Source organism: Onychomys torridus, chromosome 5, assembly GCF_903995425.1.
Source record: "Onychomys torridus chromosome 5, mOncTor1.1, whole genome shotgun sequence".
NCBI classification, from domain to species: domain Eukaryota; kingdom Metazoa; phylum Chordata; class Mammalia; order Rodentia; family Cricetidae; genus Onychomys; species Onychomys torridus.
The window spans coordinates 13,344,323-13,361,394 of record NC_050447.1 but is presented as its reverse complement, the minus strand read 5'-3'; the positions used below and the strand labels follow the sequence as shown (position 1 = coordinate 13,361,394).

At 39.5% G+C, this 17,072-nt stretch overlaps 1 protein-coding gene and 1 pseudogene across 1 annotated transcript in view; one reads left to right on the top strand and one right to left on the bottom strand.

Annotated features, from left to right (window-relative positions):
* Positions 1-17,072, bottom strand: part of Phkb (phosphorylase kinase regulatory subunit beta) — a 209,129-nt gene that overhangs the window by 72,081 nt on the left and 119,976 nt on the right. The window contains exon 15 of the mRNA XM_036187637.1: positions 6,136-6,230. Coding sequence (XP_036043530.1) covers positions 6,136-6,230 — 95 coding nt within the window. The remainder of the gene's footprint in view (positions 1-6,135; positions 6,231-17,072) is intronic.
* LOC118583809 lies at positions 14,055-16,227 on the top strand (annotated as a pseudogene).

The following is a 17,072-nucleotide window of genomic DNA, read 5'->3' as shown; positions in this document are numbered from 1 at the left end:
AAGAAATTATGTCTAAAAACTGGTTAACTATTTGAGGCCATATTGATGAACCAATCCAAATAAAATTGAGTCATATGCAAATGTTCCCAAATCATCCAAGATTACTAAACCTTTTAAAACTGAACAGACTTGACAGAAGACTCTAAGAGGGGAAGAGTTGTACATTCCACTGGAGAAGTGTTATATAATTTGTATACTAAATTATGAGGCCATATAACTTTTTTTGCAAGGCAACAAACTCAACTTTCTGCACAAACGGCCTTCTGGCTGTGTGACTGCTCCTTAACACTCCATAAACTACCTTCACAAAAACTGCTCAAAGTTTACTGAAAACCTAGACCATAGAAGACAGTGACACAAGTGCTGGAAGGATTTCCTCCATTGCATTAAACCAACAGAGGGGCAAGAGAGCTGAGTTAACAGTTAAGAGCACTGACTGCTCTTCCAAAGGACCCGGGTTCAATTCCCAGCACCCACATGGCAGGTCACAACTGTCTGTAACTCCAGCTCCAGGGTATCTGACACCCTCACACAGACATACACACAGGCAAAACACCAATACTCATAAAATAAAAATAAATTAATTAAAAAAAACAACATTAAACAAACAAGTGTATACTGCCTCCAGTCCAGCTAGAAACTCCAACAAAGAGCATCCTTCATATTCCAGCATTTGTCAAGGGCAGAGTGATGTGGGTCTGGATTGCTTCCTAGCAGACACTTGGCTCACAAATGAGGCTAACCAGGAAAAACCTCCTAATTATACTCAATACTTCTTATTGGGGGAGGAAACTACTTAATGTCTGAAAATAATCAGCACATTTATTGTACTATAAACAATCAGATAATGAATCACTCCAGGCACAAAGCAAAATAACTACCAGAAAGAGACAGGAACACCACATTAACGAAAAGTACAAAATCATTCTGAAAATTATGCTTAGTGAAATGATCAAGAAACAGAAGAATGACTACGTGTGATTCTGCCTCTATTATTTGCCTATAACAGGCAAATTCAGAGACAGAAAGTGTGCCAGGGTTTACCAGGGGTGGAGGAAGGAGGGAGCAGTCATTAAATGGGTTTCATTTTTGTTGGAGATGGAGATTATTGAAAAGTTTTTATATGGACAGTGGTGATGGCTATAAAGTATTGTCAACATATTTAAAACCAACATATTGTTTGCTTTATGAATGGTTAAAATCATGAACACTGTATATATTTTTTTCACGTAGAAACGTGTGTTAGAAATGACTGTTAAGATTCAGCACATGACGACAACTGGAGATTAGACATGCAGAGAAAGGAGCTCGACTCCCACCTCACACCAGAGACAAAAACAAAGAAAAAATGGACAACACACCTACATTTAAGGGCTAATTACTTCAGAATTACTGGAAGAAAAGGCAGGCATAAGCCACAGGTTTGTAATTTTGGACTAGGCAATGGCTTTAGACCTGACACTAAAAGCAAAAGTAGCTGAAGAAAAACTAGGTTTCTTCAAAATTTAGAATGTAGGTGCTTTGAATGCCAATACGAAAGTGGAATGATAGTTTACCAAATGGGAGAAAATGCTTGCAGTTACATAAAGGAACCATCGAGAACACATAAAGAGTTTTTGTCACTCAATTGCCAGCAAACACATGAAAATATGATTAATTTTTGTAACTGGGGGAATGTGAATCAAAACATTTAGACACAAGTTCACCACCACACTGCCCTAAAGTCTAGGAAATAATTATTCGTACAGATGCAGAAAAATGGAAACCTTTCTTGTACACTAGAAGAAATGCAAAATAGTGTAGAGACATGGAAGTCTGGCAATTCCCAAAGAGTTCACCTGGGGAGCATATGATCCAGCAATTTCATTCTTAGATATATACCCAAGAAAAATGAAGACACGTGAAACACGGTGACTGCATTTGGAGACTGGCCAAAACTCAAAAACAACTCACATGTTCATAGACAATATATACCATATACCTAAAATGGCATATTGCTCTACAATAAAAGGAATGAAGTGCTATTAAGTGCTGTCACAGGTATAAATCTTAAAAATGTTATGCTGAGAAAAATGCCATGAAATACTACAGATTATACAAATAAGGCAAAACCATACAAACAAAATTGTTGAGGGCAGAGAGGGGAAAGCACTGAGATGGGAGAATGACTTGGGGTTTCTTTTTGGAGCAATAAAAAAGTAAAATTGATTTTAGCAAGTATGGTGCAAAAACCATTTATTGCACACTTTAAATTAGTGAGGTGTATGAAGTACAAATAATACATAAAGCTGTTGAAAATACTTTAAAATGATATTATTAGTGTTTTGAAAAATAATTTTGAAGAAAGGTCAAGGGACACAAAACCCTTCTTTATTCATTAGAAGACATAAATTATCCATTTAAAAACTCCTGGTAGGAGGAACAAGGTGCCCTAGACAAATGGTTCTAAAGACTCTGAGAACAGGTAAGGCAGCAGGCTGGAAGGCCAGACATCTCAGAGTCTGAATAATGGCAGCAAAGTGGGGTTCTGAGACCCTACACTCCAGCTCAGGCCTGGAGAGGCTGGTAGCCTAAAGCGACAGATAGACACAGGCAAGAGAACAAAAGAAAGCAATCTTTCTCACTCTAGGAACAGGACATGGGAGTACAACAGAGCCCACCGTACAGAGTGCAGGCCCAGCTTCTCAACTGAGGCATCAGTTGCCCCCCACAGTTCTGCACTACTTGATGTCTGAGGGTAGTTCAAAGCACCCACAGTGGCCTCAGAGTCGCCAACCTATTCAACCCTTGCTCCAGGAAGTCGAGCGCCACAAAGAAGGTATTCATCCATCAGTTGGGCCTAACGACACAAGGAGACTGAGCACACAGACAAGGGTTCACACAAATTTGAAACTGTGGACCCCATCAACCAGGAGTCCTATACTCAAGCAAACAAACACAGCCTACACTTCTGGACCAAAGGCATCATAACAATGTCCTCTGACAAATGAAAAGCATGAAGCTGGCTGCTTTATGTTATCCATAGATAACGGAAGGAAGTTCTTGAAACAGCAGAAAAAAGGAACAATGAGAAGGTAGAAGGTGGGGCCAGCACAGTGCAGCGTCTTTCACGTAAATGCATTTCTTTAATCAGATTTGTAGTTAAATAGAGAGTTTAATAATCGGACTTGTTCAATGACCAGAAGGGAAACGGTTAAATCTTCACAGCATGTCCTTTACAAGGCAGTGGTCAAACGAACTATGGTACAATCATCTCGTGGGGTACAACTCAGCCATGAAAAGGAGTAAACATTTAACAACTGGCTGGTCTTACAGGAGCGTTAAGTTATACCTTTAGTGAGAAAAGACAGTCTTCAAGAAGCTAGCTATATTCAACTATTTAACATTCTTGAAGTGAAAAAGATTCTAAATCATAAGAGAGAGCACACTGGCGGTCACCTGGGGCTAACCCTGTGGAAAAGAAGCGAGCGTGGTTGTAGGATGGAAGTCTGTGGTGACACGGTGGCAGTGCCGTGACAGCCAGTTCACGTGATGCAGCAGACCCCGGTAAAACCAAAGCTTGCACCAACGCCAGCCTTCTGTTTTTCATGCTGTTTAATAACAGGACGCAGGCTGCTAGCACCGCAGCAAGTTGAGGGGAGGTTCCGGGGAACTCTGTGTTCTCCGTCATTTCTTGTGGGAGGGTTGAGGAAAGATTCCTGGGAACTTTCTCTAAAATTTCCTGGGGCTGTGTATTTCTTTCAAATTAAAGAGTTAATTTTTTATTCAATTCATAGCTAAAAATTTTGACTATTTACATTTAAAAGTATTTTGACAATAAAAAAGTTTAAAAAGTATCAAGAAACCTTTGTCAGGAATAGTAAGAATGAACTAGCAGAACAACAGAAGACTTGGAACAAAACGGTGAAGAATACTGAAAACAGCAATACAGTACAGCAAGAACATACTCTATGACAAGTTCTTAACATTGTAATTTCAATCAAAGTTTATTCACAATGAAAAATTTCTGTGAAAATGTACAAGACTTATAGAAGAAGGGAGGAGTGTTTACCTGCACTGAAGCCTTGGCTCACAGTGCACCAGTGCATGCGTGCATGACTGACATTCAGTAGGAGTCATGGGCAAGCATGCTTGAGGATCCTTGTGTGGCACTGCTGTACATGGCTGGCTTACTAAGCACATCTCTGTGGCTCCACAGGAAAAGATGCTCAGCTTGGTTTCCACAGAATGTGCCCAAGGCATTGTCCCTTTCATGGTCTTATTCAGTAAGCTTTCTCTGCATGTCTAGTAAGTTTCCAAGTTCTGTGGCCTCTAGTGACTTGTGACGGCCAAAAGTAGAGCTGAGACCTCCTGAATCACCTTCCTTAGATAGAAGATTTCTCCTTTTAGGCATCATCTGTATCTCACTACTCTATTTGCTCTTACATCTGGCAGAGCTTAAAGCACTTGGTCAATCCCAAGAGACCCTTTACTCACAGATTCCAACATGGCCAGTCACAACCTAGCCACAAAACAAACAGTTCTACAAAGAGAGGGCTCCATATTTGGTGCTATATCTGACCTCTATATCTCATGTACTCAGCCCTAGCAATGGCTATAGGCATGTAAAGCATGTTTAATATAGTTACGAAGCAGCACAAGAGAACCTTATTTTACAGCCAGGCTGTTGACAGAGAGGACAATCCTAGTTCCCAGCAGTTTTCTGTTGGGGAACCTCACCCTTCCTCTCAGAAACTTGATTTAGTGCTACACAGATACGCTCTGTTCATGCTGCAGGATAGGAACCCCAGTCTTCACCCCAGAGAACTTCTCCTAGCTAAGAAGTGGCTGCATCTAGAAGGCTAGCCATGCATCGCCATCTAGTAATATTAGAAGATAATTCTGATATAAATAGTTAGCAGTAAACTCTCTCTACAGTTTACTCTTATTGTCCTGTGCTCCGGTAAACTTCCTTGAGTAGGAGAGAAAGAATTACAAGTATATTGTGTTCTATAATTCACAGAGAGCCTACAACCTGCCTTACATATGTCAAGCATGAAAAAATGAGTAATTTTGCTAGCCACATACCTATAACATGCTTTGTAGTTCTGTCTTCTCCTATGCCTCAATCTAAGAAAAGACTTAATATAGTTATCACCCTAGAGAACTAGGGCAAGCATATGAAATACTGTGTAAATGACAATCTGAATGCACACATTCTGAAAATGGCTGAGTCCTGGCACTGGATGATATAGTTAGATAGACTCTTCATTTTACACTTAAGTAAACCTGAATACCTCACATGGTACAGGTTGTACACTGGCATGACACACTGGCATAAGATAAAGGCCAATCCTTACCTTACAAAGGATAATAGGCCACTGAAAGTTTCTTATTTCATATTAACACAGAGCTTTAATGTTCTTTAAAAAAACTTAACATTCATTCATTCGTGTGTGTGCATGTGCATCTTTTAAAACAAGCATTTGGATTTGTAAGCATATCAATTGCAAGTGCTGATGCCACTTTTATTAAATGCATGCTGACTGCTTGGAAACCCAGGCACACACTCAGGTTCATTTCCTTTCTCCTCAGGCAGTTTCCACAACCTACAACATTTTCATTTTAACAGTCCTCATTACTGGTATCATTTAATAGTTGAGGGTTTGCTCAAGTCAACATCAATCTTGCTGATACTGCAAACACTTTAGAGGTGTTGACACAACACAGTCGAAATCTATAGCTGGTAAACAGAAGAATTTAAAAACCATCCCTTCTCAGAATATGGCACTGTGTGCTAAGAGCACCTCTCTCCAGTTCCACAGTGCTGTCAGGGAGACACAGGAGGAGACATCAAGCACAGGTCCCTCCCTCTTCCATGGCCTCCTACTCCCTTCCACAGCATGTTGTCTGTTCTCCTGCAATCACATACAACCATCCAGGATATCTGGAATCATCTAAATCTGGAAATGTTTATTTGAAGGACACTTTATTCTACTTCCTTATCAACAAATAGCCTTATTCACTTAAATTTAAAAAAAAAAATCTTTCCCACAGAAGGAGCAAGAAAAACACATTTCAAATAAAATTGCCCCTCTAATGAGTATTTAAATGTCTTTGGATAAATCTAAATTAAGAATTAAAACATCTCTTTACCTGGTTGGAGTATCTCATGCTCACATTACGTTGATTCTGGAGTGGGACAAAGCGCTGGACAGGGTCAATGTCTTTAGGACTGATTAACTCATCAGCTGAAAAAAAGAAAGCAAGTGACATTCTAAACAAAGTACAAAACACCAAATACACAACACCATGAGCCAAAAGAGACAATTACAGGAAATTTTTCTCAACAAGAGAATATTCATTTTTCTCAGAGCCATCATCTGAGAGATAAGATGTGTTAGGTCATAAAATAAATGCAAAAATTGAAACAGCAAAAAGTATATTCTCTTACTACAATGCAATGAAATAAGAAGCTAGTGACAAAGAAATTTCAGAAATTCACAAATATATGGAAATTCAGCAAAACCCTCATAAGTAAGCAATAAAATTTCAAAGGAAATCAGAAAATACTTTCAGGGCCAGGTTATAGAGTACTTGCTAGCATGTGCATGGTCCTATTCCCAATATTTCTCATGCCTAAACAGGAGGAGGAGGAGGAGGAGGAGGAGGAGGAGGAGGAGGAGAAGGAGGAGGAGGAGGAAAACCTCCTCTAGTGTACTTTTGATGAGATGAATGATGGTAACACATCAAAATTTAAGTGATGTAGAAAAAGTGCTGCTCATTGAGATATTATCACCATTTATGTACCTATTAAATAGAATTAAAATATAAAACCGATACACTAACTTCTCAGCTTCAGGTGGTTGGTGAAAAGAGAAAACTAAATCAAAATTTGTCAAAGAGTGGAAATGATAGAAGTTGTAGTTAATCAAATATAATGCAGAAAAACAATAGAGAAAATCAAATTAAAGCCAGGTGCATAAAAAGCTAAAACGATATATTGAGAAATGGCTAACCTGACCCTCCCCAAAGCAAACAAGAATGAAGAGAGAAAATATTTAAACACTGAAGTGGGAATGCGAAAACAAAACGTATGGCCACAAGCTAGGTGGGCACACACACAAAGAATTCAACAAATTTACAAAAATAAAGTGATTCAGACTGTAAATACACACACATGTTCATACACATGCTCCTCCATATACATATAACACACACACACACACACACACACACACACACACACACACACACACATACACACACACACGACTAGCATAAGATGGTTTCATTGGTTATGTTAACCAAACAGAAAAATTAAAATCAATCACTCACAAACTTTTGAACAGACAAAAGGGTAAACATTTTCTAGCTCACAATTGCCAAATTATAAGGAAACTACAAACCCAAATCCTTAGAAATATACACACAAATTCTTAACAAAATGCTGGCAAACCAAATAATGTATAAAGGGAATTATATACCATGATCACATAGGATATACCAAATGAGTGCAAAGATAGTTTAACATTAAAATATCAATTATTAGAATATAACAATATGAAATTATTTGTATATGTCATCTTGGGGGAAGTTTTGAGACACAGTGAAAGACTACCTACAAACAAAGTAAAAGTAAATAGAAAAGCCACACAGAGCTAAACTGTAGGCCTGTTAGAAGGAAATCTTTGTGACTTATAATTCAAAGTTATAACCTTTTGTGTATCAAAAGACACTAACTAGTAATACAGTGAGATGATAGGTCAGTGGATGGTAGAAAATAATATCAAATTATGTTCCTAAAGTGACTTTTGTCTAATATATAAAGAGCTCTTCTAAGTTAATAATAATAGATAAAAACTTAATTTAAAAGTAGTCACATATCTGAATAGACATTTCTCCAAAGAAATTACCAATGAACACATGAAAACTTGCTTAACAATATTAATGATCTGGGGAATGCTAAATAATACCAAAATGAGATACCAATTCACACCCATTAAGATATCTACCATACTGATATCAACAATATAAACAAAATTTAGCGAGGATGTAGAGAATGTGGAACCTCCTAAATTGTTTGCAGGAAAGCAAAATTATGACACTGTATGGGAGAGAGTGTGAAGTTGTTCAAAATGTTAAGACCACAAAAGGTAGCATATGACCCAGTAATCTTTTAATACATATACATCTTATAGAAATGAAAAAATGTCAAATGATAATTTACATGTGAAAGTTCATAGCAGCATTATTTATGCTAGCTCCTAAATGTAAACAATCCAAATGTCCAAGCTGATGGACAAATAAAATGAGGTAGAGCCATGAATGGTAGTTATACCTTTAATCTCAACTCAGGAGAGGCAGAGGCAGGCAGATCTATGTTGAGTTTAAGACCCACCTGGTCTACATATCTAGTTCCAGGCTAGCCAGGGGCTATAAAATGAGACCCTGTCTCCAAAAACAAAGAACAAATGAGGGTGAACAGGGCACAGTGGCTTATGCTTCAGGTCTGATCCTAGCACTGTGTGAGGACTGCTGTGAATTAAAGGCCAGTCTGGGTCACAATGTAAGATTCTGTTTCAAAAAAAAAAAATCAAATTATAAATCAACCAATTAATTAAATGAGGTTGTATTTCTATAATGGACTGTTACTCTGCCATTTAAAAAAAAGAATAAAGTGTTGATATAGGATTCAAAATAGAGAAACCTTGAGAACAATATGCAAGAACAGTGAGACAAGTCAGAAGCAAAAGACCAGACATTCTGTGATTCTGAGCATATGAAACGTTCAGGATAGGCAACAGCAAGGAGATGAGTGATGGCCCAATACAGGGGTGGAGTGTGGCTAGCAGTACAGTGGTTACCAGGAAGCCTGTGATGAAAATGTTTTGAAACAGAATGTGATGATGACCACACAACTCTGGGAATAAACTAAAAATAACTAAGTTTCAAGTAGGTAAAATGCATAGCACAAGAACTACACCCCAATAAAGGAGTTCTAAAACATGCTCAGGTTACCATGGGAAGAAGCACACTGTCACAGACATTTTCCAGATGCTGAACTCCAGAACACTGTTAACGAAGGGCATTTCGAAGGAACACTGATGGGCAGATGTCACCAACCTCAACTGCAGTGCACAGGGAAGCCCATTCCAGCACAGTTCCATGTGGCAACTTTTGATAGAATCTAAGTAGACAGCAAGCAAGCCAAGATACAGATGGGAGGTTGGGGTCACTGGCAGGTGGGGAAGAAGGCCCTACATTAGTATTTCTCTAGTGCTTTGTAGACCACACCTGTGGGAAGGTCAGGAGCACCTGATGCACACAGTAGCTGGGTTTCTGCATGGGCTTGTATGCATTGTGTTGGGGAGAGGTGGCAGGAAGTTAACACCCCTGAAATGAGAGTCTATAGAACTTCTTGGAATTCAGTTTGGAAGATACTGTGCAAATTTGCAATGTCCAACCTAGACATGTTTACATTTGCACATTATCTTAGTTATGTCCACACACCTGTACATGAATAGAGCTAACGTTAAAAATTAAATTAACTTCTACTAAAATGCACTGGACACCCCTGTATTTTATAACAATTAACCTATAGAGCATGCTTACTTCATTCTTCATCTTTAGTAATAGAGTGATCAGATAAAAACAACACCATGCTGAGTTTGGTACAAATGTGTTTATATTCACAGATCCTTTATTTTTTAATATTTAATTTTTAAAAAGGACAGTTCATTTTCCACAATGCTTTTAGGTAATGACTACTTCTGAAAAATGGACCAGGGAGGTAATGATTGTAAAATTCTTTGCAGCTTTGGGAATATGTTTCTATTATAGTTCTATTTTGTGGTAACTCACATGCATGTCTGCAATGTTGTTCAAGAAACAAAATCACCAAAGAGTATTTTAGTAACTCCTGGAAGTTCTCATTAATAATATGAAAACACTCCTAACAGCAGAAAAAACAGCAAGGGCAGGCACCCTTAAAAGGTGCTTACTAAGGTCTTATTGTTTAGCACTGAGCATGTATTAAATCTAACAGTCTGTTCATTTTACAGATCACAAAATTCACACAAAATGCTTAAGCAAATTGTCATAGCTAGCATACTTTTATTTGGAAGAAAAAACTTTTTTCCAAAATGGAAATGAAATAAACACAGGCTTCAACTACAGCAGACATCTACCTGCAACAATTTATTGATTTCAGTTTAGCTCATGATAAAGGGTTGATTTGTATACTGATATTCTAAAAAAGCAAATTATTCCCCTAGTTTATTTGTATCATCACTAAAATGTGAAAAAATTCCCACAATTGGCAAGTAGCTTATAATGTTTCACTGTTATCCTACTGAAATGAAATTCTTTTATTTTTATTTTTTTTCACTTGTAAGTGATGACAGATCAATTAAGAAGAAACTTTCTCCTAAGGAAACTCAAATGCTAATCTAGTAAAATAGATAATAAATCATCTGGTTAGCAAGTCCTTGGACAGGTTATTTGCATTTCTTCTGTATGTCTTTGGGCACTGCTTCTATGTGTATCTGCACATTCCATTTACACTATGTACACTGAACACCCCAGGCTGTGTGCTTTTCCTCATTCTAAATCCCCAGTACCTGGTACAAGCCCCCACACAGTGGAACCTCCCTAGACTGACTCAATAATCAAAAGAAATTGGTGGTATTAGCAAGCATTGAAACACTAATTGTCCTTGTCATTGTATTAATTTGCATAGTGGTTAAAGTGACAAATATCCTTAGAGGATCAATGACACAGGAGACACACACACACACACCACCACCACCACCACCACCACCACCACCCCATAGCATACACACACCACCCCCACTACCACACATCACTCCCACTACCCCCACACCCACTCATCCACACACATACCACACACATACACAACCCCCCCCACACCCCCAGCACCCCCAATCCACCATGATTCTGTCATTCAGGAGACAGGTACAGGTCCTCATGGTGCCAGTTCAATGGCATGTATTTTCTCATATGGAGAGATGGCCACAGATGGAATATTTAACATACAATCAACCATGGACAAAAGAAGAATGGCTTTCTACATTAACATCACAAAGCCTACCCTCAAAGGAAACCAAGTATTTCCAGGATAGGCTTGTAAGAGAAGACAGTCAAACCACCAGAACTAGACCACTGGGTGGGTAGAAAGAAAGTTTATTTGGTAATCAAACTGCTGTGGCCATATAGGGGTGGGGTGGAGGCAGAGAACAGCAAGTGGTGGAAAAGCCTTGTCAGTTTTATGGTGATGGTGGTGGTAAGGTAGTGAGGGGTGGTATGCCTGAGCCAGGGCAGCTTGGGGATTAAGAGCAGTGAGACATGGGATATGGACCAGTACAACCTGGGAGCCAGAATGGGGACTTTGAACTGAGATAGGCTTGTTCTGGATAATTAGAAACTAGAAACTAGATTCCTGTTGCCAGAAATGGTTTGCTGTAGTGGGTGGGTAAGAGAACTAATAGCTTTTCGTGACAAACAGAAACCCACTTCATAACACTGCTGAGGAATGCTGAGTTTTGTTTACCCTGTCAGAGTCCAGGCTGAGCTGAGCCCAGACTGTCATTTAGGACATTGTCATCGGCACTGCCATACTCGGGGCTTGCTTTGGACCTAACAAGGACGACAACCTTTTAACTCCTTAAAACACAAAAGGTAACCTATTGCTTGCATTTTGTAATCAAATAAAAGTTTACAAAATACACCTTGGCATTACCTCAATTAGTTTTGAGTATCAGAGCAAGCAAGCAAATCCCAAACCCAAAAAACAGACTAATAAGAAGATATACCATAGTGGCTGGGGAGATAACTTAGTAAAGAGCTTCTGGTGTTATGTATGAGGACCTAGGTTTGATCCCCAGAAGTACTAACATTAAAAAAGCTAGGCATGGTGGCATGTGCCTATAATCCCAGTGCTGGTGAGGCAGGGACAGTCAGGTACCTGCAGCTTGTCAGCTAGCCTGATTCTAGTCTGATTCACATGCACTAGGCCACGAGAGACAATATCTCAAAACGAAACAAAAACAAACAAAAAACGAAAGTACAGGGCTCCTGGGGTACGATACCCAAGGGGGACCTCTGGTCTCCACATGCTCCCCTACAATTGTCCTGAGGCCTCTATGAAACATTGAATACCAAGTCTTTTCTATCAAATAATATAAAGCTTGTGCTTAAAACAAGGAATTCAACTTTTTTATAACCTTGTAACTTTTATGTGTTTCTCCCCCACCACCTCATAAAACCTTTGTCTATACAAAGTCACCATCACCCTACCCTGACCCCATGCATTTTCAGATTAAAGTGGCTGACCCCTTCCCTCTTCATGTCCAATGATTCTTTTAAGACTAGCCAATCAAAAAAGACCATGAGGGGACCACAGCCAATGGGGAGAAGACACAGTTACCACTACATTTCCTGCCCCCCTGTGCAGTTCTGCTTTGGTGAGCAACGCATCCATTGAAGTGGTGGTCTCTTTCTTTGCCTCATCCTCCCAAACTTAATTTTCACAAGCCCGTTCCTGGTCAAAAGGATGGAATCTGCTTCTGGCCCTTGGTGAAGCCATGAAGTATAACTATCACTTCCTTAATTAAGCTGAGCCTTTCAATCACCTGGTCAAATTACTTGGCCAAGGGATAACCTTAGGAAGAATGAGTCACTTAAAGCCATGCTAAAGATATGGGGTAGGGTGGGGTTAATTATCTCTTTAAGACATAATATCCCTTTGTTTCCTAGAATCCCTGGCCTCAGTGTAGTCTCCCGGAAAACGTGCATGTAGCCCTGTTAAGTCAGCCCCATGTCTGAGTCCTGACTCAGAAGTGTATATTTTCCTTTCCTTCTTCTTATCTTGTTCTTTCTGACACTGGCCAAATGCCTAGGCATGCTTTCTTCAGTACTCTGGGCTTCCTCTCTCTCTCCTGTCTCCCTCCCTCTCTCTCTCTCTCTCTCTCTCTCTCTCTCTCTCTCTCTCTCTCTCTCTTTCTCTCTCTCTCAAGCATCCCTCATCCTTGCATTCAGTTGATAATCTGCTGTGGGGCTGCTTGCTGAGCCTCCACTGCTGAACATAATAGCAACTCTACATAAGGCTTCTCTCTTCTCCAAACCCTCTACTGCCCTGCTGCTTTGTTTTTGCTTTTTTTTTTTAATCCTGATAAAATTGTCTTCATGCTTCCTTCTGAGTAAGTTCTTCAATTCTTTTATTGATGAGACAAGAAAGAGATCCTGATTTCCCTAGCAACACTATTATACCCCCCAATCCATTTTTTAAAATCTACTTTTAACTAGATTGGTGAAGAGTAGCTAGAGGTGGCCTAGCAGCTGAAAGCTGGAGCAGAGGACTAGAGTTGGGCTTTCAGCACCCATGAGGCAGCTTACCATCATCTGTAACTTCAACTCCATAGAAATGAAAACAAGACAGAGCCTTACTACATGCACAGAATGTTCATTTTTCAGAATAAAAGCCCCCAAAGTTTACAAACGGCAGAAGCACTCTGCAGATTTGGGAATACACCCTCAGCTGAAAGCCCTGTCACTCTGGGTAAATTGTTGTTCCAGAGAGGCAACAAGGATGACTCAGAATAATACATGTGAAATGCAGACCACAGACAGATTGGGTAGATTTTAAGGCAGGGATAGCACTAGCTTTTGTGGGACAACGTGTGGCAATAAATAGGAAGCACATACCCAGGCTCAAGGCAGCATGGCTTTCACATTAAAACTTACTAATACATTTGAGATTTGCAATAGCTAATTTTATTTGTCCACTTGACCAAGGACACTGAGGTACACTTCTGACTGGGAGGGCATTTCCAGGGGAGACTAATGAGGAGGAAGACTGACCCTCCCCCATAGGTGGCAGTAGTCCTGTACTGAATAACACAGGGGGAAAGGAGAAAGCCAGCTGAGCACAGCGCTGACTCGCTCTTTCTGCCTCCTGGTCCACCACCATGTGAGCAAGTAGCTCCTCAGTCACAGCATCAAGCCAATGCTGCTGTTTTGCTATTCTACCACTCTGGGCAATGCCTTGAGCCAAAATGACTCCTTCCTCCCATCAGCTGCTTCTTGTAAGGTATTTGGTCACAGAAATTAGCAAAATAATCAGTAAGAGGATGTTAGCACAATTTTTATGGAAATTTTCTAGCCCTAGTAGCAATTAAATAAAATGTTTTTTTCTTAAAGAAAACCACCCATGTGTACAACAATCTAAACATTCTCAACATGCTTACAATACCTGCTGTACACTGCAGTCGTCTGCAGTGTCCTGGATGCCACAGTTAGGAAGGCTACCATTAATAAAACAACTGACAGCAAATGCTGGCCAGGACGGGGAGGGCAGTCCTATGCACTGCTGGTGGGAGTGTAAACTGGTGCAGCCACTATGGAAATCAGTGTGGGGGTTCTCAAAAAGTGAAAAGGAAAAAAAGAGCTACCATATGACATCTATACCACTCCTGGGCATATATCTCAAGGACTCTGTACTACTATAGAGACGCTTGCTCATCCATATTTTATGCTGCTTATTTACAATAGCTCAGAAACAGAATCAACCTAGATGTCCATCAACTGATAAATGGATAATGAAAATGTTGTACATATATATGATGAAATATTATTCAAATATAAAAAAATAAAATTTGCAGGAAATGGATAGAACTGGAAAATACATTGAGTGAGTAATCCAGGCCTAGAAAGACAGACACTGCATGCATGTTCTCTCTCATATGCTGATCCTGGCTTTGAATTTTCATATTTGTGTGTTTAATTTGGAGTGTCTAAAGAGGCCATGAAGTCAGAAAGGCCCAAGCGAGGGTGAAGGGGAAGAGATCTTTAGGAGGATAAGGGATAGAACATACATGATCAGAATGTAGGGAAGGAATACAGAGGGGGGAAAGGTTTAAGCCAAGATGGGGGTAAGAGGAAGGCTTAATCCAAACTAAGAAGATATGGAAAAGCTTTGTGGAAACCGATCTACTTCATAAACTGGAAAAAAACATAATTTTAAAAAATGAGGCTGGGTGTGGTGGCCCACACCTTTAACAATGGCACCTGAGAGGCAGAGGCAGGCAGATCTCTGTGAGTTTGAGGTCAGCCAGATCTATATAGCAAGTTCCAAGCAAGCCAGAGCTAAAAGTGACATCTAAGCCACACCAAACAAACAAAAACAAAGAAACCTTTTCATAGATGGGTAATATGCATGGGTGGGTAATCCTGTTCCCAGAAGCCACAGGTTATTAAAAAAAATTCCCAGTGCCAGGAGTGATACCATTTTGTGAATTGTTGGCCAGTACAGTCCCAGAGGCTCCCACAGGCCATTGGCATTGCTGTTGACACCCACCAGAAGTGGAAATTTGTACTCTACTACTAAAGACAGCACTGTTAACCAAAGTTAACAGAGAAAACAAGTTGGAACCAACCTGAAAATACCCTAACTTCTGACAAGTGTTGGCAGTACTAAAAGGTGCTATCCCAGGCCAATGGAGGTCAAAAGTCATCATCAAGCTTACCAATGACACCTGTGTTTTATACTACCAACCTGCCAGCAAGATGTATTTAGTAAAATAGTGTCATGACTACACTGGGTAACAAATGGCTGGCAGGTTTAATCTGAGGCCCAAAGTATCTGAATATAAGACAGAATTCATGCTTAGTGGTGTAAACCTGGTCAAGAGCCCATGACTGGGGCATCCTTCAGGCAGCCTGTGTGGTGTAGGAATTGTGGACACAAAACTTCAAGCAGTGTTAGAACAGAAGCTTAGCCCTCAGGCCCTTTGCACTGAGGTCATGAGGTGCCCCAAGGTGTTTACAGTTGAAGAAATGGTATCACAGAGTCAACATATGAAAGGAACACACAGTAAGAACTTATTTTTTAAAGACAAAAAGAAAAGCTATTGGGTGATGACAGTTTCTCATGACAGAAAAATTAATATAGATGATTTGGCAAGCAGGTGTTAGGGGTGGAAATCCACAGTTTGCTGATGAAATAGCCATGGTAGAAAAACCAAAAGTTGGTTAAGGCTGTGTCACACCTTTGGCAAATCTTCTGTGATGATGTAGATATTAAATTTATTTTGGATTCAGCTTTTCTGGATGGTAGACATGAAAGTGTGTACAATGACCAATGCTGCAACTGTGGGATTGAGTCCTGAAGACTTTCTCCTTTTTGTGAAGGTAACTGGACATGATCCCATACTACTAAACTTAGATTAAAAATCAATTTGGAGCTAGACATGGTAGCACAAACCTTTAAGCGAGCACTCGAGGCAGAGGCAGGATCTTTGAGCTCCAAGCCAGCCTGGTCTACATAGCCAGTTCTAGGCTATTGGCAAGTAATGGTCATAGAGGAGGGACAGCCATTTTTTTTTCAGTCATGATATCAATACTGTTAAGTTGCCTGTGCATCAGTAAATGAGCCTATGCCCATGCTTATGCCAAGAACCCCGATTAAACACATTGGATCATAGAGAATGAAGCCATGAAAGTAGATTTGCTGGGAAGAAGAGCTCTAGATGGTGTGGGAAGGAAGACTAAAAGGTAATGGGAGTTAATGTGATCAAAATGTATTAAATGTTGTATGAAATTGTCAAAGAATAAATAAAAATTAAAAATATCAGGGAAGATTTAGCTAAAACTCAGGAAGTATGAAAAGCCGTACAGAAACCCACTATGTCATGAGCTAATGCTTTTAAAAGGAGTTTGACCAGAGCTACCTTCTATACTCCCACAAAAATATTTTAGCCCAAAGATCACAGTTTAAGGTTATTTATTTTTTGTGAAAACACCAAAAAGGTACTCTATGTTCTACAGACCAATCTTGTGATTGGTATTAAAGTTTTCAAGTTAAACAAGAATTGAAAAACACTACAGATGATGGGTTCAAGACAAGTCAAATGGGTCTTAAAATATATCATGTGATTTAAAATAAATGTTTGTAATTTACTTATTAAATAGAAACCCGGACTTTCTAGAAGTTAATTTTCTAAGAAAAAAGGATATATTGTAAAAAAAAAATGAATCATTTTCTGAAAATAGTGGGTATTGTAAAAATAGTATAC